This window comes from Quercus suber, unplaced genomic scaffold (genome assembly GCF_002906115.3).
Source record: "Quercus suber isolate HL8 unplaced genomic scaffold, Cork oak 2.0 scaffold_176, whole genome shotgun sequence".
Lineage (NCBI taxonomy): Eukaryota > Viridiplantae > Streptophyta > Magnoliopsida > Fagales > Fagaceae > Quercus > Quercus suber.
Window position 1 is genome coordinate 859,593 of NW_027069636.1, and position 24,409 is coordinate 884,001.

Genomic DNA, 24,409 nt, shown 5'->3' on the forward strand with positions numbered 1-24,409 from the left:
TGTCCTAATTTTAACCCAAAAAAAAATTAATTAACTTTATCTTTAAAAAAAATTTATAATGAATTGTTAACATGTGCTCCATTTTCACTTTGTCATCTTAAATAATTTTGTTAAGATTAAAAAAAATGAAAATTTAATAATAAAATTGATTTAATTTAAAAATTAAGAGATTAAATTTAAACTGTTCAAAATTAAAATGATTAAATCATCACAATTAATATTTCAAGAAACCAAATGTCCAAAGTCTGGTAGCAATTGATTGGCCTTTTCATGTTCGTTCAAATCTTCCCTCCCAACTATTAATCTATTAGATTATAATTTTTTTTTTTTAAAGTACTTGAAGAACCAAATTAATATAGCCAATACTCTTTCTTTTCTTTTTCTTTTTTTCTTTTTGTGAGAAACAACACAGCCAATACTTTGATTCTAGAGAATCATACAAAAATCTTTGGAATTAAATAATTTCAATTACAATTGATCAAATTTAATTAAATTCTGCAAAATATATTCATGTTATAATATTTGTTCCAATTACATTACCTAATATTGAGTTCAATAATAAATATAACAATCGTCTCTCCCTCCATTTCAAATAATTTTGAGATATAAACCATGTTCAAAGTATAGATTTTCTTTTTTTCAATTAAGGCAGGACAAATTCTAACGAGATATAGCTCGATACATTAGATTGCTTGATACATTAGATTGCAAGCAATGCTACATACACAAATTACTTGGCAATATTTTTTTATAACAGTTAAATTGACAAGCTTTGTACTAGCTCTCGTCTATATCCACCATGGAAATCATTTTTTTACTTCCTATTAACAACTTGCCACATCTGCATATATCAAATTTTTTTGTTCCGAATTTCTTGTAAGGTGTGCCTCTCGAGAAGAGAGATGAGAGGGAAGGGAACCAATGGGACCAGCCCTCCGAATCTCGATTGATAACAACCCCAACTCCATGGTTCTATGAAGCAGCAGAAAGTTGGCATACAGAAGAAAATAATTATAGCTGTTTAAATGCCTAAAACATGTGCGCACTCATCAACATATAGATCCTACACCTCAGACAAAATCTGAATGTTTGAATAAGAGATTATCCAATAGAAATTTAGACACTAACAAATAAAGTTTACAGAGTAAAAACTAAAAACTCTGGTTCCACGGGTAAACAAGATGCCATGGTAATCAGTCCAATTAAAGAGAGCTCTAGGTTTGCAGGGTCCTAACATCAAGTAAAACTTAGCCTCAACCCAAAGCAAACTCCTGGCAAAAAACCCAAACCCATCTACGAACTGGATCCTTCTGCTTGGCTGGAACAATCTCTTCCTACAAGCAACACCTGCAGACCTGCAAAGATGTAATCATATGATACTTTCTTACCATTATCTAACATACTGAACAACCCATAAGAAAATCCATTGAGCAGGCAAGGGATAGATTATAGCCTGATCCCCTACTGCCTGGTGTTTTTGCCCTGCGCTGTGAGTTTTGCTGCTACTTGTTCTTCTGTCAAAGGCAAATAGTAGATCCGAGGGGTTGCCTTGGTTTTCCGGAAGAGATCATCCAAAGTGACAATAGGAGGGTCAAGTTTCTCCGGAAGCGGAGGTGGAGGTGGAAGTTGAACCCGCTCTCTTGACTGAGGTGGGTTAGACAAAGGTGGCGGTGGTGGTAGAGGAGGTGGTGGTGGAAGCTGCGGCCTATGTTGTCGGGGTGAGGGCTGGGGCTGTGAGGTGGGAGGGGCAGGAGGAACAATGGGACCAGCACTTGTAGGCGTAACTGGAGTCTGAGGAGCCTCCACCCGCGATTTCACTTCCTGAGGATCAACAAAGTCAGCCACTAGGAGGCGCCCACCATTTGGAGGCCATTGCAAGTTAAAAACAGTGTTCCTTGTCTCTACAGCTTCTTCCACTGATGAGTACTGCATCACAACAGTTTGCAGAATAGAAGGGTTAGAATTATATTTAAACGATCAAAAATTGAGATTCGTTTATTCATAAAACATAACTAGATGAATGTGAAGGTGATCTTTTGAAGCGAATTCTCATATTTACATGACATAGATCCTAAAATGACCGCTAAAAAAACCAGCCTTGGTAGCAGTAGCACAGCAGTACATCCCCCAATTTGGAATACAAAAATATAGTTATGGATTTCTGAGAACGAAAGGCCATTGCTCTCCCCCCACCCCAACCCCCACAAAAACATAGGTTGCCTACTATTGCCACATGATATGCGTGTGCGCACTAATGTGAAAACCTGCTAAGGAATGGTGAGTAGAGAAAAGAATTAGTCTTACAGTAACATAGCAATGGGTCTTGATGTGGTCCATCCAAAAACTGGTAACACTCCCAGTTTTGCCAAGAAGTTCTTGCACTGCTTTCAACGTAAAGGGACGCAGAAATCGATCAATTCTAAGAGAATTAGTTGGAGATTTTGGTGATGGAGGAACTGCCCATAGATAAAAGGAAGACCATTAATAAATTAAATCAACTATTGCTGGAAATCTTCAAATCAAACAAGAAAATGGCAATAACTCACCAACACGTTCCTTGGGAGTATCCTCACTATTTGTAGAGTCCGATCTAGAGAAGTTACGTTTTGTAGCAGCTGACTGGAAAGTGTCCTTGGGCGTAGTTGTAGGGGTAGAATTAGTGCTCTGGGGCTCTGGAACTTTGAGGCCTTCAGAGTTCCACCTACGTTGCCTCTTGATTGGCTCACTATTTCCAACTGCTGGTTGATCTGTAAAAACAGCCAAAAGATCATCAAATACAATCACAAATAAAAAACAAATAAATGTTCTCAAAGAAATACGGACAACTTAAAAAATAAAAAATTGGGGAATGAGTGAAGGATTCTAGAGATGTGACAGTTGCCAAGTATTTAAATTCCATGAAAATTACAGTTTCCATTGAGTTCAGGCATTTTCATAGGTATATGCCATTTGACTTTTTAAAGGATATCACTTCACATACTTATTTCTTCAAAATTATAATAAAAAGCCAAAAAAAAGAAAAGAAATGGAAAATCTGAACAGAACTTCAAACAACAACAGACTCCAACGATTCAAATACAATTCTAAGACGCTGACAAATCAATCATAGCATCAAGCTTAAAGCAGGAAATTGTACATCCAACAATTGAAAATTTTAGGCAGAAGACTAGCCGATTTAAAAATAATTCATTAGGGCCAGAGTGCTACTCCTATTGAATAAGCTTTTTACTACCATACTAACAATAAAACACATTTTGGACTCACAAACCGATCTTTTGCAGCCCTCAAAAGTTCAAGTATTCCTCTCCTGCCAAACACATGAGACAACTAGGAATCGTACTCCATATGGAAGCATTACTGCACCTGCTAAACTTGCCCTGCCAACCATCTAAAAGCTCCACAACAACTCTCAGCATAGCCCAATGAACCACAAACAGTGAAAAAACCATAGTGAGCTAAGCTTCCATAGAATAAATGGTCCAAAGATATTCAATAGAAAAATATCACTCAATCACTGAAGGCAAATATGGTCTGAAGTCTGAACATATTCACTGAAGAAAAATATCTTGATGATAAGCAATCAAGTTCAAAGAAAAGAATTATTGTTTTACATGATAACCCCACCAAGACCAAGAGTATATCAAGCCTCTCACAACACAAGGTATAAGGTGAGAAGAAGTATAGATATTTAAATCGGGAAGCCATAGCAATGGCAGGGTGAAAACTACTCCAATCTTGATTTCCCTTCATCAAACCTAAAGATCATAATAGCTCCCTGTTAAAGGCTTCAGTTCTCCACATTAGATGACCATGAGTTTACTGAATTTTGTTCCCTCATAATTCTAAAAAGGGTTTGTGATTCTTAAACTGTTGGCAGCTTCAACCACGATCTATTAAACCTAAAGATCATAATAGTTCCCTGTTAAAGGCTTAAGTTCTCCACATTAGATGACCATGAGTTTACTGAATTTTGTTCCCTCATAATTCTAAAAAGGGTTTGTGATTCTTAAACTGTTGGCAGCTTCAACCACGATCTATTAAACCTAAAGATCATAATAGTTCCCTGTTAAAGGCTTAAGTTCTCCATATTAGATGACCATGAGTTTACTGAATTTTGTTCCATCATAATTCTAAAAAGGGTTTGTGATTCTTAAACTGTTGGCAGCTTCAACCATGATCTATTAAGTACTAACTAATCCACTTGGCAGCCACGTTCAAAGTTAGGACATTAGGCTTTTTCAGGCATGAAAATAGGCAGAAGTATCAATGTAACATATGGAAAAGAAATGGTAAGAGTAACTTTCACAGCAAAACAACTTAAAACTTCAAGACAATGCAAAAATAAGGAAGTTAACAAATGCAATAAATTTATTGATTAAATAAAATAATGATAACAGCAGTCAATAATGACCCTGACTCCAAGCCTTACCATTGAATTTTCTTTTCTCAGCAGGTGCAGCTGGATGACTCTTACTCTCAACATGGACTTCCTTTTTTTCAGCAGATAAAGCATCCCCAAGAACAACAACATGACTTTCCTCTTTCACAACATGACTTTTCTCAATCTTAATTTCTACTTCTTCAGAGTTATACTTAGAATCAATTTGCTTACTCTCCAGCACATCCTCTTCCATGGAATCATCACCAGAACTCCTGTCCAAATTTAACTTTTCAGAGTACCCTACATCTGCACTATCAATTTTCTTGTTTATATCTGCATCTGTAGCATTGCAGCTATCTTTCCCTCCATCAGATGCCTTGTTCTCATGTGGCTCCTCAACATCCATTGGATGTGATTCACCACCAACTGGGACAACATGGCTGGATGATGGTTCCACCATCTCAGGCTTAACAACATCTAGTTCTAAATTGACATGATCAGCAATTACATTATCCTTTAGTTCAATCGTTTCATTAATTGACACAGAATCAGTAGAAATAGAATCAGATTTTACTTGAGACCCTAAAATAGGGCCGACCTCAGATACCTGGTTGTCTGGAGTAGAAAGGTCGAGCATGACACCCTCGGATGGAGGATTTAAACTCTCATTTTCCTGCTGGGGCTTTGATTCCTCACTTTCCAGCTGGGGCTTTGATTCCTCACTCTCCAGCTGGGGCTTCGATTCCTCACTCTCCAACTGGGGCTTTGATTCCTCAATCTCCAGATGGGACTTCAGATCATCATTTTCCAGCTGGGATTTTAAATTTCCATTCTCCTCGTGGGTTTCAACGTTCTCTGAATCTTGCCCACTCAACACTACCTCAGATACCACAGTCTCAGTTACTTCAACGCAGGTTTCGACAGTGGTTGTCTGAACAACTGTCTCCTCTTCCACCCTAGAAGATTCAATATGACCGAGCATGTCACTTTCCTCATCTTTTCCTTGATCCAAGGTTGCCGCACTCTCATTAATATCAACCTCAACCGTAACATCATCTGCATTTTCGTTCTTGTTCTTTTTATCACTGTCATCTGCAAGGTCTTTATCAGTTTCTGCAGCAACTTGCACTGACTGCGCATCTTTTGATCCAACTACAGATTCAACTCCACATTCAAATCCATTATCCGCATCCTTTGCAGCCTTTTCCATTTCGGCATCCTTTGCTGCCTTTTCCATTTCGGCAAGCTTTGCCGCATTTTCCATTTCGGCAAGCTTTGCAGCATTTTCCCTTTCAATGAGAATAGCTTCATCCAGACGTTTAATCAAATCAGCCTTTAAACCAGTAGTTGTTAATCTCCTTCTTTTAAGCTCCTCTTTTAGCTCTGTCACCTTCCATTGATCAATTGGTCGATTGTCAAGAATTGGATATTGTGATGACATCTTTTCCAAATAAAACTCACCTTCACAACCCTGATTAAGCATTAGAAATGATACACAATCAGCCACTTAAAGAGATTAACATAACCAAAAAGAACTCGGAAAAAACAATAAGAGGTAGTCTCCAACCAGTACTAACACAGAACAATTACTTAAAAATAAGAGTAATAATCCGCATCATCTCATAAAATAGTCACAATCAGGAAACCATATCAGAAGTGCAGAAATAACAACCAACTGCCTAAGCAACTTAACTTACATATAGCCCAAGGGCAATGTATTTCTCACATACAAGTAGAAGAAACAAAATAAAACCGAAAAATAAAAGGGTAAAACCATCAACCATTTTACTGTTAAAATACCACACAATACATTGTATAAAAACCCGCATACAGGATAATAAAACAAAAGGCAGAACCAAACCCAGATACAAAAACACTCCATTTAGTTACAACAAAAATGTGTAAATTCTCCATGAAGGAAAGCTATTGGGTGTAAAAATAAGCACAAGCTAAGAAGCAAGGACACAGACAGAGACACAACACGGTAGGGACATGACACAAAACCTCAACATATCTTTAGCTCTATGTTATTTATATATACACAATTTTTTATATATATTTATTTGAAGTTCTCAAAATAAATAACAACTATCAAAAATCCTAAAAAAAATCGAAAAATCATAGATTATTTGTAGATAATTAATAAATTTTCCCCCATGCTTTTTAGACCAAAAGCCTCAACAAATTAACACAATCCCACTACTTAATCATTCAAATCATGCCCTCCCAAAAAAAAAAAAAAAAAAAAAAACCCCAAAATCATTATCAAAAGATATACTTTCAAACCAAACACTAACGCGTTTTCTTAGAAAAATCATAACATATTCCACGAAACCAAACAAGACTTATACTCAACACAATGCCAGAGAAATAAATGAAAAAACCCTAATTAATTGAAGCAGGAAAAATTAGATACTCACAGGAATATATAGCTGAGAATCGCGGCGCTGGAAACAGTGAAAAAGCCTAAAACTTCCTCAAGGGAAAGGAGATGATATGTGAAACCCTAAATTTCACAACACAAAACCCACACATTAGAGCAAAAAAGAAACAGCTCGCAGTTAAAAAACAAAAAAACAAAAATTGACAAAATCTACACTATAAACACGCTCAGATTTTCGTTAATCTTCGTTTAAAAAAAAAAAAAAAAAAAACTCTGCCTCCAAAAATTTCCTTTTTCTGTTTAAAGAAATAAAGAAAACAAGGAAGACAAATTGGAAGCAGAAAGTTAAAAAAATAGAAAACCAAATTGGTTTTTTTGTTTTTGTTTTTGCTTTAAGGGGATATGGTTTGGTTTCTAGGGTTTTTATTGTGTTTATTTTTTTATGTTTCGAAGTTGTGTGCGTGTTTGTGTTTTTTTGATAGTGAGTTATCGACGGGAGGAAGAGAGGGGATGGGTGAGAGAGTACGAAATTAAAGGAGGGGTTTGGGTTTCCAACTAAAAATACTGTATTTTTAGTTACCTATTTGACGATTTTGCCCCTTGCTTTGTACACGTGGAAATGAATGCTTCTCACATTTTAGGCTCGGCTCGGTGAGTTTTTGGGAGGTCATCGTCATGGACTGGATTCTAATTGGGCACCTTTAATTATTGACGTGGCAAGAAATAGAAACTTTACTCTTTTTTCTTTTTTTCGCTTTTTGTTTTCAGCAGCAAAAAAGTATTTCACTCTTTGGGATGGACGGATGGGATAGGATTCGGGGGGTCAATATTTAACCCAACCTGTAAATATGACATGAACTCGACATGAATTTTTGCTGGTTAGAGTTGAGTTTTAATAGATTTAGGTTATAAATGGGTCGACTTAAAAGTGACACGATAAGAAACGTGTCATAAGTGGATCAACCTGCATAACCCTTAATAGATACGTTTGACACGCCAATTTATTTGTATTAACCCAAAATGATTTATTTAACATAATCTGTTTAACTCGTATAACAAATAAATATTCATTTTATTTTAGATTTGTCAAATACCTTTTATATCCAACATATGTTTTAAATTTAAAAAGAAAAGTGAGTAATTACAAAAACTTATAAATGATATAATTGAAAATTGAAACTTTACAAATCCTAGATCTCTAAACCCTACAAACCCTAAATCTCTAAACCTTCTTATAAATATCTTTTTTTTTTTTTCAGCTGTACTACTCACTCTACTATCTTATAGACTCATGCCCAATCCTCAAACTCAAAGTCTCAAACTAGTTATTGCTCTCTCTCTCTCTCTTTCTAATGTGTTTAGTGAGTTTTAGAATTAAAGAAAACTGTTTTCTTGGTGTTTCAAAATTCTATAGTAATTTTTTCTGCATAATGTTTTTGTTCTATAAACTTTGAACTCATGTGCATTATTAATATATGAGATATATTAATTGTTGATTAAGGCCACAGTTGTAGTTTTTGTCTTGTGCCGTGTGTTTTTTTTTTTGTGTTTGTATTAGTGTTGGACACCGTCTGCATATCTTGCAAGTGGGTTTATTGAGATAGTTTATAAACTAGATCCAGTGGGTATTGCTTTTTAAACCAAAACTTGACGACGAGCTTGATGTACAGCCTAAAGGCTATCAATGAAAGTCCAAAGAATTCACTGTATTTTATGCCTTGGGCTTAGGTTGAGGCTAACAAGAATGGCCTATAAACAATCCTTACAGCAAACACATCAGCATGGTTAAAAAAACATACTGTAAGATATAACCCAACAGTAAAACATTTCTACAGAAGATAGCCTAGCGGTAAAATGTTTCTGCAGAAAATGTCCTAGCAGTAAAATAATACGAAACAGAATAAACTCCCAGTTGTTAGCTACTTCACAAATTAAGGGAAATATCTATATTTTTAGACTCATCATCTGTTAGCTCTGGAGAAGAATCTTCTAGTACAAAAATATGAGGGAAAAATTATATAGTAACGGTTACATCATAGCCATTAATAGTAAATGAATAAATAAATATCATGAGTTCCATAATAACAAATAATGGAGAAAACTTAGTGTAAGATGAAGGGAGAGAGAGATCTCAGCTAGTGTTGCAAGATCATTATGGTGTTATGGCATGCTCGTGAATATAATGTATATAGTGAGTAGAGAAAGTCATTTGTGAGTAGTATGTGTAATGAGAGTCATTTGTGAGTAGGAAGACTGCTGGGACTTTCTACTAGGGGTTGCTGAGTATTTTTTAGTAGAGCTATGAGGAGTGTTTTTGAGCTAGGAGTTGGGGAACTTGATTTCTAATCTTGAGACTGAGAACTCAGTGACTTTTCAGAGCTTAGAGAAGACTTTTTGCAGAGAGGTTAAGGAAAAATCTTGGTGTGTAGCTTAGTGAGTTGGTTGTTGAAACATTAATGGAGAATCCCATTTATAGTTGGATTTTAGGGGGTAATTAGCAAATAATCTTTGCTAAATCTTTTTCAATCTTCAAAAAATCTTTAGAGAATCATTCTTAGGATTTTTAGCTAAGAGTAGTAAGCTCAACTTTCAGAATTTTCTTGCTGTTTTGGGTAATAACAGCTGGGTTTCTAATTTAGTATTGAATGTTGATTAGTCTTGGCTGATGGGATTAGAGCATGCTTTAGGCTAATGATCTTGGTTATGCTGCAACTAAAATCAGAGCTCCCTAGGCCAGGTTGTGTCACCCCAAGCCAGGTGTCAACCTTATAGCCCTTGCTGGGAACTCTACTGGGATCCTTTTGGTGCCCTCCAAACCACATTTCCCTAAATTTTTCCATTTAGGGTTCATGTGCTTGGGTTCATAAACCAGATAATACACATTTTAGTATGAAAATGAGCTGATTTCATGTTGTTTTAGGAGCTTCAGTGGTCTGATCATGGTTACTCTTGATGTTTGATCGACTGGGTTGGAGAAGAAAGAAGAGACAGCTGGCTGAAGCTTCCTAACTTTTTGTCACATCAATTTCAGCTTTATGTCATATGAGAAATGATGGGATTTCAGCTTGTCAAGGAAGGATTCATCCCCTAGTGGACATGTGTCCGTTTTCTGATCTGATTGGATAAGTTCGAACTTGATGGGAAGGGGCTCCAGCTATTCAATTGTTGCTGAAATTTGGCTGACCAATTCACGTATTTTCCAATTGTTGGGATTTGTGTGTGGGCTGGCCTGACCCAGCCAGGCTTTGTAGATAAGCTTTCTTGGGCTTGGTTAACCATACAAAATTAGTAGTTTTGTCATGGGTGATTATCATGGGCTTTGTAGTTAGTTGATTATGAAAAGAATAGACATAGTTCCCATAAATTTTGTGAAAGCAATATTTGTTGAGAGATGAGTAATTTATATTTCCCATGAGTGTAGGATTTAGTATATATAAAACAAATGTCAAAATAGTATTTGATTTTGTAAATATGTGCCAAAATAGCATTTGAGCTTTATGAAATAGTTGCCAAAATAATATTTGAGTTTTATAAAACAAGTGTAAAATTAATAATAGTGCCAAATAAATATTTGGGCTTTGTAAAATAGTGCCAAATAATTATTTGGGCTTTGTAAGATAGTGCCAAACAAATAGTTGGGCTTTGTAAAATAGTGCCAAATAAATATTTGGGCTTTGTGAAAATAGTGTCAAATTAGAATTTGGGCTTTGAGCAAAAAGTAATTGTTTTTGCCAAAATAGCATTTTGGACTTTGTAAAATAGTGCCAAATTATTATCTGGGCTTTGTAAAAATGATTTAGGATTTTGTAAAATATAGCCATGTAGCAACGGACTTAGTAGAAGTGCCGTATCGTAGCGGGCTTTGTAAATTGTGCCACATCGTAGCGGGCTTTGAAGTTGCCACATCATAGTGGGCTTTTGATTTGCCACGTCGTAGTGGACTTTGAAGTTGCCACATCGTAGCGGGCTTTAATTTTGCCACGTCGTAATGGACTTTTGAAGTTGCCACATCGCAGTGGGCTTTGAGTTTGCCACATCGTAGTGGACTTTGAAGGTGTCGTCTAGTAACAAGTTTTGTAAGGTGCTGCATCGTAGCGGGCTTAGTAAAGGTGTCGTGTAGTAAGGTGCCACATCGTAGCGGGCTTAGTAAGATGTCGCATCGTAGCGAACTTAGTAAAGGTGTCGTGTAGCAACGAGCTTTGTAAGGAGGTTTTGTTGGGCTTTCGGGCTTTGCCAGCATGTTAGATGATTTTGGGCTTCTTGTAGAGATAGTATAATTTTGTGGCCCAATTTTGGTAGTAATATGGTGAGTATTATTTGTGAAAAATCTAAGTTGGATAATATGTGGGATATAATGGGTAATGTTTATGAGAGGGCTTAAGGCAATTTATGGACTTGTGTACGGAGTATTTGTGAAGGCCCAATAATGTGGAGAATATTTGGGTGACATATATGAGGAATATTGATGTGGACTTAAAATAATGTGTGGGCTCATGTGGGTATTTTTGTGAGTGGGCTAATAAAATCAAGGCCCGAAATTTTTTACCTCAACAACTGTTGAGGCATGATCATATTTTGTAACTATATTTTGATATAGAACTTGCATAAATGAAATTGGATGAGCTTGTGGAAGATTTTATGAATTTGGACATCAACAAAGAATCTATGGATGACAATCATAGTCATAGTCAGGATTAGTCTACTGTTTGCTCAAATGCTTTCAATATTGATACTTAGCATTTGGCGAGTTCCAATGATATTATATTTTTGTTGAACTATGTTATTTCATTTTTGTTAAATTATGTTATTTTGAATTTAGGTTGAAGTGTATGCACTTCTTTTAGAATGTAAAGAACTTATTTCTAGATGAATGTTATATTTTTGTTGAACTATATTATTTTGAATGTGGGTTGAAGACTTGAAGTGTATGCACTACTTTTGGGATGTAAAAAAAATTGTTTATAGTTGAATGTTATATTTAATATTATGTAAGTTGAAATGGGTTGTGTTACATTCGTGTCAACCCAACACGACTTGTTTATTAAGCGTGTCAAATGAGTTGGGTTAGGTCAACTTGCCTTATTAACAGGTTGGGTTAGAGTTGAAGGATCAAGACATGATTATGAAATGAGTCAAGTTAGGGTTATGTCATTTAGTCGAATACCCCTACCTCGACACGACATGAACCCGCCACGCTAACTCGAATTGACACCCTTACAGATAGTACACAATTTTGCCATTTATTTTTTAAATAAAAAAAAATTTCCTCTTTATGTTTAGGAAATGAGCTAATAACCCAATTTTTTATTTTCTCGGTTAAATCTAATGAAATTTTGTAAATAAATTATTAGTTGTACACTATATAGAAAAGAAAAAGTTGAAGATTGCGCTATTATTTTCTCAGATTGCATTTGTAATCATTGTAATTTCATTGAATTTAATTGAAAAAGTAATGGATTGGAAGTATTTTTTCATTTCCCAAATAATGAAGAGAAATTTGGTTGGTTTCAAATATAAAGGGAGAATTGTGAACTAGTCTAAACAAGGAGAAATTATTAGTTACATCGGGATGACTGCTGATGTTGTCCTCCTTAACCAATGATAAAAAAAAGTCCAAAATTTATAGCCTATTTTGTATTGAATACCAAGTATTTAATGTTATAAATTAAAGTCTCAAACTTTGTGAAATTATCCATCTCCATTATTTATTTTTGTTATTCTAGACAATAATGGAGTAAATTTTTTTTTTTTTTTTTTTTGATTTAAGAGCAAGTCATATGCAGAACTTGGAAGGGTTTAATCGAATGCTTCTTCTTTTTTTCTTTTTTACTTCGTTATTACCTAGAAACACATAATTAAATAAGAGAAATAAATAGACACTCCAAATTAATAAAACTAAAAGTCTAAGATTTAATATGAAGTGTAGCATAAAGTTATCAGATATTAATCATGCAAAAATAATAATGTACCAATCAGAATAATATATATATATTTTTTGAGAAATTACCAATCATAATATATAAAGTTGTAAAAAATATTATGTTTTTAGATTTTTTTTTTTTCCTTGCTGTTGAGGTATTTGGCAGTTCTATATACCAAACAAGGCCAAGCTGGAATTTATTTACAGTCCAGCCCATTAAACTGGACTTGCCCAGGCCTAAAAATATTCCTAGTGATACCAAAGAGAACAGAGAGGGCACAATTAAAGAGCACTCTTAGAGAGACACACTCTTAGAGAGACACAACTAATGCAACACATAAAACAAAAAACAAAAAAATCAACCCAACCCAACATGAATGGTTTTCATGGATTAGTGGGTTAGGTTGGGTTGAAATTTTATTTTAAGCTTTGGTTAGTTTATCTGAATCTAACACTTCCCTTACTTGTAAAGGAAAGATACTATTAATGTGATCCATGTACGCAGTCATTTGATTTTATCTGATTTTTCTTTATTTGGACTTATTTATCTCCTCCTTTAACCCTGCTGTTTTCTCAAATGAACATCACATATCTTAGAAAAATTTAATGAAATTCCAGGAACGTGTGAATTTGCTCAATCTTTTATATTGATTCTTAAAGAAAATACACATTTTATTTTGTTGCAAGCATTATTCTTACATTAAAATATATATATATATATATATATATATATCGAATTCAAGGCCAACTATTATCTGGATTGAAACAATAATAATGAAGTATATCTATGATTTAGAAAACCAAATTGTCAGGTATCAATGGGGGTAAAAGGTGTTGCCCTGTAAACAACTGCATTTGATTAGGCAATAAAGGTTCCTCAAAGTAAAAAGGAAAAGGTAATATTTATCATTTTTTGAAATAATAAAGTTGATAAAACAACTAAAACAGAAAAACCAACATACACTAAAACGCACAAAGTAGATAACTTAAACCTAGAGATACATAAAATTTTCTTTTTAATCAGTATTATTACTTTAACTACATACAATGAAAGCCAAAAGCATGTATTGGTACAAATCCTCACATAGGCGCCTTTTCGGAGCGTATTTGTGTTACTGTGCCTTTGTAGATACTTCCTCACCATTTACTCACTTTCTTCATCACTTTCCTGCAGGTTCATATGATTCATATTCCTTTCAAGTGGTGGAAGCCCATCTTCAGAATCACAAGAGTTCTCATCCTCACTATGAGATGCCATGTCTGTTCCTGTAGCAGCTGAGAGCAAAACATATTCTGAGGTCAGCATAAGTCACTGCCGTACTAAGCTAGGTGACAATTTCGCATAAATAAAAATTTTCCTCCATTTCATGATGACATGCATGATTTAGAGTTCACGTAAGGCTTATGGAAAGGATTATGAGTAGAATGACCTCCAACTGGTCTCTCTAGAGTAATAGGCATATGATAGGTCTCATGGAGATAACATAAAAGGCAGAGAAAATAAAAAGAGTACATAGAGAATTGATTTTTTTTTTTGTTTTGACAGCGACAAACATATACCTTCCACTTCTGGGAGAACCTTTGGGACCTGACTTTCTTGTGAAAGAAAAGAATTTTGAACCGAAATAATATCAGCACTATTTTCACATTCAGAGTATGCCTTTAGAACTTTCCTGCATTTAAAAAAAAAAAAAAAAAAAAGTCAAAATTTGAAGAAGAGTTAAAAATTCAACTCGCCAAGGAAGTGAAATTGCATCGTGAATACAGCTGCTGAGACAAATGCAATTTTTCTTCCCAAATCCTCTGGAATCAAAACACCCTGCAATTTCTAGGATCTCCTTCAATCAATTATTCCAGTGGTATTACAGTGACTCATGCTTTAGTTACATTTTGAAAGATTAACTTGTGCCATCTTAACTTATTGAAAATATCTCTTACCATGTCAATAGAGATTTAAAAATCTTCTTTATTATTTCTTTCTTTGTTTTTATTTTCATGTGGCCAAACTTGATATTAATTAGCATGTTAACGATCCATAGCCAACCCAAATTCTTTGGGACTAAGACTTGGTTATTGTTGTTGTGATTGCAATTCCTATGCTGTAACTAACCTTCTAGAACATAATAATTAACTCATTCACTCCAGCAGGGACCTGAGACCCAACAAACAGATCTATTAAGATTAAGAACCCAGGTCAAACTCAAATATTAAGAGACAGGCCAGGTCCAGAGGGAAGAAAATATCATCTTAATCCCAACTCAACTAGGTGTTTGGGATATGAGGTTTTGTCTGTTTTACGGTAAAACTTTGTGCAGACAGGCACACTCAATCAACTGACCTGAGGTATTAAAAACCCCAGGCAATTAGTTTATGCAATTTAAATTTATATCATGCAAAAAACTACAAAATAATTTATCCAAAAGAAGAAATTAATTGCAAAGATTTATGTAGGTTCAAGATTATTAGAATTTTTGAAAGATATGTCAGATAGCTGTGTGGTTATACTTTCTGCACTCTTATGATCAATTTATAAAAAAGAAATAGTAGTTCATTTAAGGAGTTGAAACCCACAACTTCTAAGGGGGATAGGGACACTCAATAATGATATCTTGGTCATTTTAGTGCATGAGGTTAAAAATTTTTAGGCCTGGTCAAGTTAATCTCAAATTACTTGTGTAGATGGGCCACACTTCCAATTAGTAAGTATCTTCATATTTCAAAAGGAAAAGATAAGTTGATAAATGAACAGAGACACACCTGTTGAGGGATAGGAAACCATGGCCCCATTTGAACTTGCCAAGCAACAGATTTGCAGTTTCCTCTTCCCCACTGTTAAACCATATAAATAGAATTGTGAGAACTAGTTTAAATTCCTCTATTGGAGAACATATTTGATCTTGGGTGCAACAGAATAAGACATGTTCATAACATAGAAGGTAAAGATATCAAACATACTAGAACAGTGACCTGTCAAAATTAGAGATGCTGCTGAAGTAGATTATGTATGACTCAACCTAATTAAGGTTGGGAAAGGAAAAAAAAAAAAAAAAATTAAGTAAAACTAAAAAGGACTCGTTGTCTTGAAAGTATCAGACAATCAGAGCATTTTCCTTCAGATCTCAGAAAAGTTCCATCAAATGCAAGATTTAATAGCTAATTCCACAGAGGGTGTGCTTTATGGTGGGATCAGTTGACCCTGAACATTCATAGGCTTAAACATTATTAGGCTTTTAAAGTCTTGTTAAGCTATTCTACCATAGGAGTCTCATTATAGTATCTCTGAACTTACAGCTACAGGAATACAAATAATAGCAACTTCATATTGCCTCTTACCAAAACTGAAATGAGCCAGTAACCTCATCTCTCAAACAAACAATAATTACTCACATTAGACTGCGTATATAATATGTGATAAGAACTCCTTGTCAAAACCCGCATCTATAATGCAATCTACAGATCACGTATAGTTAAGAGCTGGTTGATACAACAAAAACATGCACCAATGTAAAAAGAGAGTTACAAACTTCAGCATGCGTTTAGCACTTTAAGAAAACTGTATAACTTAGGAACAGGTTTGGGTACCAAATGATTAGAGCTGCAGATAATGCCTCCACACAAGATAGTTGACATGGTCTACCATAATTTACCGGATTTGCTGCAACCAGCCATGGTACTGCAATTTCAAGTGATTTGTCAATGTTAAGGGACAATCAAACACAACAATTCCATGACCAATCACAGACATTTCACAAGTGCAATAAATTCCAGGAAAACAGATACCAGAGACATTTCACAAGTGCAATAAATTCTTTAACACATCATCTCTATAAGAAAATTAACCAAAAGTAAAAAAGTAAAAAATAGTGTAAGAAATTATATGTGCAAAGCCACATAAAAAAAAAAAATAAAAAAAAATAAAAAAATAAAATAAAATAAAAGAAGAAGAAGAACAAGAGTTGTTTTCAGATTCTGGTGCAAGCAAAATAATCTACTTTCATGTAAAGGTGCCATATATCCTCCTTTGATGGAATACAAGAAAAAAATTGTATTCCCTTGCAGACATGATAACTACAACCATAGGCAAGAATATAATCATCCTATGCCAAGGTGCTTTTAACTTGACATTTGCCACCAACAAGGATATCGACAACTTCCATTCACTTAAACCATTTAACCAAATTCAAGCCAGTCAACCAGCATACCATCCGTAATTCAACAAAACAAAAGCTTAAATCAAGAAGTCATCAGGTGAAGGAAAGAACCATAATTTCAATCCAAATAAAAAGTAAGCCTCACTATCTTCAATAAAAAATTCTTTGCTTTAAGGCAATTTGAATTTTAAGGAAAGGGGGAAAAGGAAAGACAAAAACCAGTCCAGTCCATACATTACAGATTCTGTAAGTGATCCCACTTTCTTGGTTTTGAATGAGCCTCTGGCCATCATATCTCTATCCTATGCCCTTACATAGACATGTTTCTCTTCAGGTAAATCAATTGGATCAATATAGAATTTAGAAGAACAATCAATGCATTAGTAATCACAGACATTTGCAGGAAAGGGGCCATTATCAATTTAATGACCAAATTTTTTATAAGTAAAAATTTCATTAAATATAAAAAGTGATGGGCACTAAGGATGTGAATGACCAACTTCTCTACTTAATAGTCTGGTATAAGAAAAATAATGAATGTTAATAAACCTGATTCTAGTCAATGTTAAAAATCCAAGCTGTACATATGGAAATTGCAAAATTCTAATCAACGAAATACAGACAATATTTTTTCCAAGCGTTGACATATTTGGCATGATTCATCAGAAGGAATTTTTTTCATTGGTAAGGTACAAACCTTCCTAAAGTTAAAATTTTAGTGCACTCCATTAAAGTTTAAAATATCCCAATGGACTCCTTCCAAACTCCGTACTTTCTCATTTGAAATCACATAAAGACAATTTCCACAATCAATGAGTTTTGAACCCATGACTTCATCCTCCACCCTTAAATATGAGAGGAGGAAGTGCCATTTGAACCAAGGTTCATTGCCAAAGGAATTTTAATCTTTTTTTTTTTTATCAGTAAAAAAAGAAATTCATCCTTGTTTCAAAGTTCTTGAGTCAGTCCACAATTCTTTAGATAGGACAATACGTAACTTCTGGTGGGGACATGGAAATGATAAGAGAGCCCCATCTCAAAAGTTGGGAAACTTTTTGCAAACCTAAGTCAAGCAAAGGCTTAGGTCTTAGGAAAACAGCTTGGATGAATAAGGCAATGTTAGCCAAACAGTTGTGGAGACTTTCAAACCAACCTTCCTCAATCCCAGCTAGAACCTTGAAGGCCAAATACATTCCTAAGGGTACTCTCCTAGATTGGAAGTGTAAACCACAAGACTCCCAGTACTAAAAAAAGCCTATACTCTTGCAAGAATTCACCTTTGACACAGGCCTTGTAGAGAGTGGATTAGTGTAGGGGGATAGATATCAACCACTCAGCTGGGTACCCTCCCAAAGTGAATGAACCTCACCTTCAAGAACTAGTAATCCATAAAGTCTCTGAACACGTTAACCATGACACCAAAACTTGGAATGCACAACTCTTGAATCAAATCTATGCTTTTGAGGAAGCACGATATATTATCTCCACCCCTATCTCCCTAACAGAAGGTGAAGATAGACTTATCTGGCCTTTATCAAGCAGTGGATTATATGAGGTTGAGAAAGGTTGTGAGAGATTTAGTAAGAATTCCATGTAGGATCATTGTTTTCCTTTGAAAACTGTTGAACAAAGCCCTGCTGATACAATCATGCTTGGAAAAGGAGAAATATAGTGAGAGATAAAGCACGCAGTTTCCTTTTGCAAAGGTATTGTGGCTGGGTATTGATCTTAACCTTAGAACAGAGTCCCTGAAGCCTTGCAATATCCACTACTGGCTTAGTAATGGCTGCAAAATTTGGAACACTATAAGGAACTCAACCCACTATTTGACATCATTATTGCTATGACTCTGTGGACAACATGGAGATGTAGGAACCAACTCATCTTTGAAGGTAAGGCACTTATGTCTTGTAATATTTTGATTGGCAGGTACAATGCAGCATTTATAAATAAGGAGGAAGTCCACCCAAGTCCGATACACCACAACGTTTTTGATAACAGGTAGATTCAACATGATTGGCAGTTACTGCCATAGCAGGTCATAGAACACACAATACGAGCAGAGGAAGTATTTCCTTTCTAGCCAAGGGCAAAGAGGGAAATGAGGTGTTTAAATGATGTCAATCTCGCCAAATCTCAAACACCAGACACACATCACTGTTAGAAGCTAGAGAGGCTATCTACCAAGCTAGCGAGGATTCCAAAGCATGGTGATCCTGACATAGGACAGACACATCAAGGAAGCAACAGCAGGGAGAGAGTATGTTCCTTGGAACAATTCTGCATTGTTGGAAGACTTTGATCAATGGAGGGAAGGAATTACCTTGGGCTGTTTTTTGGTGACTGCTACTTTCTAGGGGTCAGTGATGTATTGGGCCAAACCTCAATGTATTTTGTAGACTATACTGAACCACAACTTCCATCCTCAAGGATGTACTATTTAACGAATTAAGTCGATACAGGAATTTAACAAATATACATATTTAACAGCAAGGATGTACATCTCTATTTTAAATAAGATACTAAGAATATCCCTGATTAGTGTCTAAACAATATGATCAGCAAGGTAATATAATATTTAAAGAATGAAGTCCATACAAAGTCGAGGAGCAGCACAACGCAGCTTCACAAAAGGTACATCACTCAAACGTGCCCATGAGCAATCCACAACAGCTAATCCTTTCCTCTTCATTAAGCTATGATCTTCTCTAGAAACGCATTGTGTACCAACTGGACTGGATATCAAAATTCAAAATACCAAAAAAAAAAAAAAAATTGAATACAGGAATTAAATGTTTAATATACAAATATAAAAAATATTAATTTATAGTACATTGATTGGATTTCAACCTACGAACTACCCCACCCACCCATCCCTTTGCCACCTAAGCCATAAGGAATGCAGCAACATCCAATTTCATTTAAGAGGTCATCTTTTTTTTTTTTTTTAATAGAAATTTAAGAGGTATCATCTACTTAACACAAGTAGTAGGTTGCCTACAGATTTACATTCAAATAATGAATTGTAAGTGTCTCTCCCTTACGCTTGGCAGTTGGCACGCAACCAAACATTTACAGCCCCATTAACTTGCCCCTTTCCTGGCCCAAAAATCAAACCAAATAGACGCTGATCATTGAGGATTTCATTCTTTTGAGCTCTTGGGAAAAGGGGGGCAGTATTAAAAAGTAGCATTTGAGCTAAAACTCATTGACAACATCACAGATCTCCATATTAACAAAACAAAGATAAAATTTGAATTCATTCAATAAAATAATTTAACACCAGACAAATTTTTGATAAGTAACACCACAGAAAAATTAAGGAAAAGCAAAGTAATCCGTAAGTACCTTAAAACAATTCCCCAAAACCATTATTCACACGCAACTCCTGCAAGAATTTTTTAAATGTCAGGATTACTGACATGTGATAGCGTCTCTATGTCATGACAGAATGGGATGTTAATAAAAATACTATATTAAGTAAATAATTAACTGAAGCAAATGAATCTCAGCTTGAACAAAAGTTTGGTTTCCAAATCTCAAGTAAGCATGAATCCATTGTATTAAACAACATTGCTTTTTGGTAATTAGTTTAAGATTCAGAACTACCATCGAATGTTCCAACTGCCTAAGATATTTGGTAAATCAGTTTTTTGTCCTTTAAATCTATGAACAATTTTTTTTTCCTTTTGTTTTCCAGATGTCATCAAATTGATTTCATATTGAGAAATCCCAAATCTTCTCTAACCACAGAGAATAATTTCATAATTCATCTCTCCAAGGACTCAACTTCTATAGGTTATGTGTACAAGGCTCCTGCTTTTGCAAGGTCTATGAGAGGTGATTAGTAGGCAACCTTACCACAACTTTGGAGAGGTTGATTCTCTTACTTGAACCCCCGACACATTGCTTGGGTGGATGGCACTTGCCATTGCACCAATGTCCAACCTCTTCCCTATATATGAAAATTCCATATCTCATTTAAAAGAGTCAAGACTTACTTTGCTATACCTCTTAGGAGTTAGGAGTCTAAGTTTAATTGGCCAATAGAACTTCATCAAGAATAAATTTCAACTCACGATATTCTCATTTTCTACCAAACACAATAAAATAAATGAAAAAGTAAAATACTTAAAAATGATGTTAAAGACCAAAAGCCAACCCTCATGCCTAGACAGAATCAACAGTAAGGAATAATTACATTCCAGTTAACATAAGACAGATGTAAATTTGCATGAGCAAAACATGAATAGAGACAAAATGTGAACCAGAGACTTTCTTTTAACAAGCCGAATCTTGAAAGCTTCCGTCCCGTGCACTTTTTTGCATCGCATTGCCCAAAATCCTGAACCAACAACATAACACCACTTAATCTCATTGTCGCAAAACTCCATACAAATGTGACAGAGTTTCAGATCCTAAAAAACAGCATTGATCTTCCCCATAATAAATTTCAAATAATTTTTTTTTTCTTCATAGAAACGAATTAGAGGAAGGGGGGGGGTGATATTATCATTGAAACTTCGTTAAAAATGCTAAAAATCCAAGCAAAATACATAGGCATAGCAGTGGACCAAGAGGAATGGCGAGTGCAACAACACAGACAAACAAAGGAGCCATCCGGCAAAATGATGTCAATCCCCCACTGTGTGTAGCCCACAAGTTGGTACTAAGTTTTCACCCACCCCAGCATTCAGTCAAATACAAATTGATCCAATAACAGTTACAACCAAAATATAATTACTCAAAAACAATATTTTTTATATGAGCCAATGAGTTTTAGCTCAAATAAAACTTTGTTCTCCCATAAGAATGAATGGAGGATGAGGTCACATGTTCAAAACTCACTGGCTGCATGTGGTAAAATTCGTACCCAATACACAATGCTCTCATAGTAGAGAAAAAGCCAAACACAAAATGCAGCTCAGTTTACAATGGATAGTATGCAGAGCACAAAACAAATCAAAATAAAGGAAAATTTAAGATAGTGAAAAGAAATTATGCATACCCACATAGCTAGTTGGATTGTCGGGCCTGCTGGCTCCTCTTCAGGTACTGCAACAGCAGAAAAGTTATCAGAGTCCCAATATCAATGACAGTCACAGCGGCAATATATCAAACACCTTTCGAACTCAAATTTTGAAACCTAAGATAAAACCAAAAAAAAAAAAAAACCAAATTATTAAATTGGAACCTCGATCAGATGGCAGAGACTCGTCCTCCCTGAAAAAGAATGGGCCAAAGTGAGAAATAGGAAACTCAAAGCTAAAAATAAAACAAAAGAGAGAGAGAGAGAGAGAGTGTGTGTGTGGGAATGAAAAGGAATAACCGTTGAAGTTGATGGGTTCGGCTAGATTGGCCCCTGTGGGAGTGGTGGTTTTTGTTCCGGCTAGTCTTGTTGTTGCGGCCCATGTTTATGTTTTGTGAAGAAGAAAAAGAGGAAATGAGCGAAGCTCGATCACTGAGAATAACCTTGCTTTCAGAGTTGACAATGGTGGCTGTGGCGGTGGTGTGTGCTTTCTCGGCTTACGTTCGCTTGGTTTATATAGGTTACCCCTTTTTCGGTGGAATTAATACCAAAAAAATATTACCAGAGTTTATGAAACTCCTCCTCGACACATGAGCATTTTTTCTTATAATAACTTAGCACGTGTGGAGCGAAAAATTGCATATATCCGGAGAAATAATCAGATAATTGAAGAAATAATCAGATAATTGAAGAAGTTTAAACACCCTCGTTTGTAAAAAAAAAAATGGTCCACCCAATATTCCATAGTCAACTCAAAATTTGAGATATAAAAACTTGTTTTTTTCTTTTTTGGGATGAAAATTAAAACTTGCTATTGTTGTACTATTTCACTATCAGGTGACACATACATTAGAACTAGGCTTCAATTGTGATTTCTTTATTAGATATCCATTAAATATATGTAAATATTGGTAATCTTTGTGATCAACATTTTCAAAGTTACGTGGCTACTAGAACAAATTAGATTTTTGCACCATGAAAGTTGTACTATAATAAAAAATCAAATTCCAAAAATGAAATAAAGAGGGTCAAATTTCACAATGATAATTTTTTTTTTTTATTTGAATGCAATTACATCAGCTTTTGACTCCACATGAAAGTCTCATAAATCAAATTGAGCAAAACTTCATCACTTTCACAAAGTACCACTTAAGACTTGTGAACGTATCATGAAAATATTGTAGACATAAATACCATTTCTTTTAAAAAAAATCTTGTCTCTTTTACTAATGCAATAAACTTCTTTTTTATGGCCTAATTAAATCAAACCTTAACTAATTCTTCCAAGGAATAGAATCCAATCATTTATTTTTTGAACGCATTTTAATCAAGAAAAGCTTTCCATTCCTCTTCTTTTTTTTTTTTTTTTTTTTTTTCAATCACTTCTATTGCTTGGTCGTTGCTCAAATGGTGTTTGGGGGGGGGGGGGGTGTTGGGGTGGGGTGGGGGTTGTTCTAATCATCTAATTTGGATTTCATATTTGGTTTCAGGGATATATATGTTTCATTTGGTGGTCTCCAGTTGATGCTGAAAGGTGATCCTTCCCATTGTGGTGGGTTTGAGCTTGATCAGAAATTGTTTCTCCTTATGAGGAAGCTGACATGAGAAAACTGACATCCTATACTATCAGCAAATGTCTATTTAACTTCTTTGACTGTAAAACCGCCTCCAAACTAGGTCATGTTAACTGGTGCTATATGACTCATAATAGTCGACACCAAATTTATGGTGGGAATTTTGTTTTACCTGTCTCCTGTGTGAACGGGTTCTCCATGCAAAATTTGAAGACATGATTCATGAATTGTTGTCTAGATAGCGAGGGGGTGGAGCTAGAATTTTTGGTCTGTATTCTGCTGAGAACGGGTGGAAATGGGAATTAACCTGAGATTGGAAGGTCAATATATATGGATGGAAAATTATTTCTCACTCTCAATGTCAACACTACACACACACCACTCACAAAGTGTAGACATCAAAGCGTCCGTATCTTCCACCTGATGTCTACATTTTGTGAATGGCGTGTACAGGATGTGAGATCATCATGGTCCTGTAAGTATAGTAGTTAAAGCAATCATCACAAGTTCATCCTAGTAATTGCAAAGGAAAAAAAAAGGTTCTTGATTATATCATTCTTTGGTTAGTTGTTTCCATCGATGCATACCGAGAAACATATGTGACATACTTTTGAGCAACGACCAAGCAATAGAAGTGATTGAAAAAAAAAAAAAAAAAAAAAAAAAGAGGAATGGAAAGCTTTTCTTGATTAAAATGCGTTCAAAAAATAAATGATTGGATTCTATTCCTTGGAAGAATTAGTTAAGGTTTGATTTAATTAGGCCATAAAAAAGAAGTTTATTGCATTAGTAAAAGAGACAAGATTTTTTTTAAAAGAAATGGTATTTATGTCTACAATATTTTCATGATACGTTCACAAGTCTTAAGTGGTACTTTGTGAAAGTGATGAAGTTTTGCTCAATTTGATTTATGAGACTTTCATGTGGAGTCAAAAGCTGATGTAATTGCATTCAAATAAAAAAAAAAAATT

At 35.0% G+C, this 24,409-nt stretch overlaps 2 protein-coding genes across 2 annotated transcripts; both read right to left on the bottom strand.

The window, feature by feature from the left end:
* Positions 1 to 1,070: 1,070 nt before the first annotated feature.
* LOC112023653 (uncharacterized) lies at positions 1,071 to 7,303 on the bottom strand. Its single transcript, XM_024056276.2, has 5 exons — positions 6,802 to 7,303; positions 4,430 to 5,852; positions 2,547 to 2,747; positions 2,305 to 2,456; positions 1,071 to 1,926 (listed from the first exon to the last, which is right to left on the bottom strand). The coding sequence occupies exons 2-5, from the start codon at positions 5,820 to 5,822 to the stop codon at positions 1,462 to 1,464; spliced, it is 2,211 nt and encodes a 736-aa protein (XP_023912044.2). The 5' UTR covers positions 5,823 to 5,852; positions 6,802 to 7,303; the 3' UTR covers positions 1,071 to 1,461.
* Positions 7,304 to 13,567: 6,264 nt separating this feature from the next.
* Positions 13,568 to 22,450, bottom strand: LOC112023662 (uncharacterized). Its single transcript, XM_065778222.1, has 10 exons — positions 22,165 to 22,450; positions 22,030 to 22,058; positions 21,844 to 21,890; positions 21,113 to 21,180; positions 20,186 to 20,221; positions 19,434 to 19,570; positions 16,267 to 16,357; positions 15,442 to 15,513; positions 14,245 to 14,357; positions 13,568 to 13,959 (listed from the first exon to the last, which is right to left on the bottom strand). Exons 1-10 carry the CDS (start codon positions 22,245 to 22,247, stop codon positions 13,829 to 13,831), a joined length of 807 nt encoding a protein of 268 aa, XP_065634294.1. The 5' UTR covers positions 22,248 to 22,450; the 3' UTR covers positions 13,568 to 13,828.
* Between the last annotated feature and the right edge of the window lie 1,959 nt (positions 22,451 to 24,409).

What these genes read in the sequence shown, in the direction of transcription:
- LOC112023662 (XM_065778222.1), bottom strand. Translation starts at nt 22,247, where the DNA reads ATGGGCCGCAACAACAAGACTAGCCGGAACAAAAACCACCACTCCCAC. An exon ending in CAATCCAACTAGCTATGTGG is followed by an intron (nt 21,181 to 21,843) that starts GTATGCATAATT and finishes TTGTTGGTTCAG; the next exon opens with GATTTTGGGCAATGCGATGC. An exon ending in GGTTCTCCCAGAAGTGGAAG is followed by an intron (nt 13,960 to 14,244) that starts GTATATGTTTGT and finishes TTTTGCTCTCAG; the next exon opens with CTGCTACAGGAACAGACATG.
- LOC112023653 (XM_024056276.2), bottom strand. Translation starts at nt 5,822, where the DNA reads ATGTCATCACAATATCCAATTCTTGACAATCGACCAATTGATCAATGG. An exon ending in TGAGAAAAGAAAATTCAATG is followed by an intron (nt 2,748 to 4,429) that starts GTAAGGCTTGGA and finishes CTGTTTTTACAG; the next exon opens with ATCAACCAGCAGTTGGAAAT. An exon ending in TACTCCCAAGGAACGTGTTG is followed by an intron (nt 2,457 to 2,546) that starts GTGAGTTATTGC and finishes ATCTATGGGCAG; the next exon opens with TTCCTCCATCACCAAAATCT.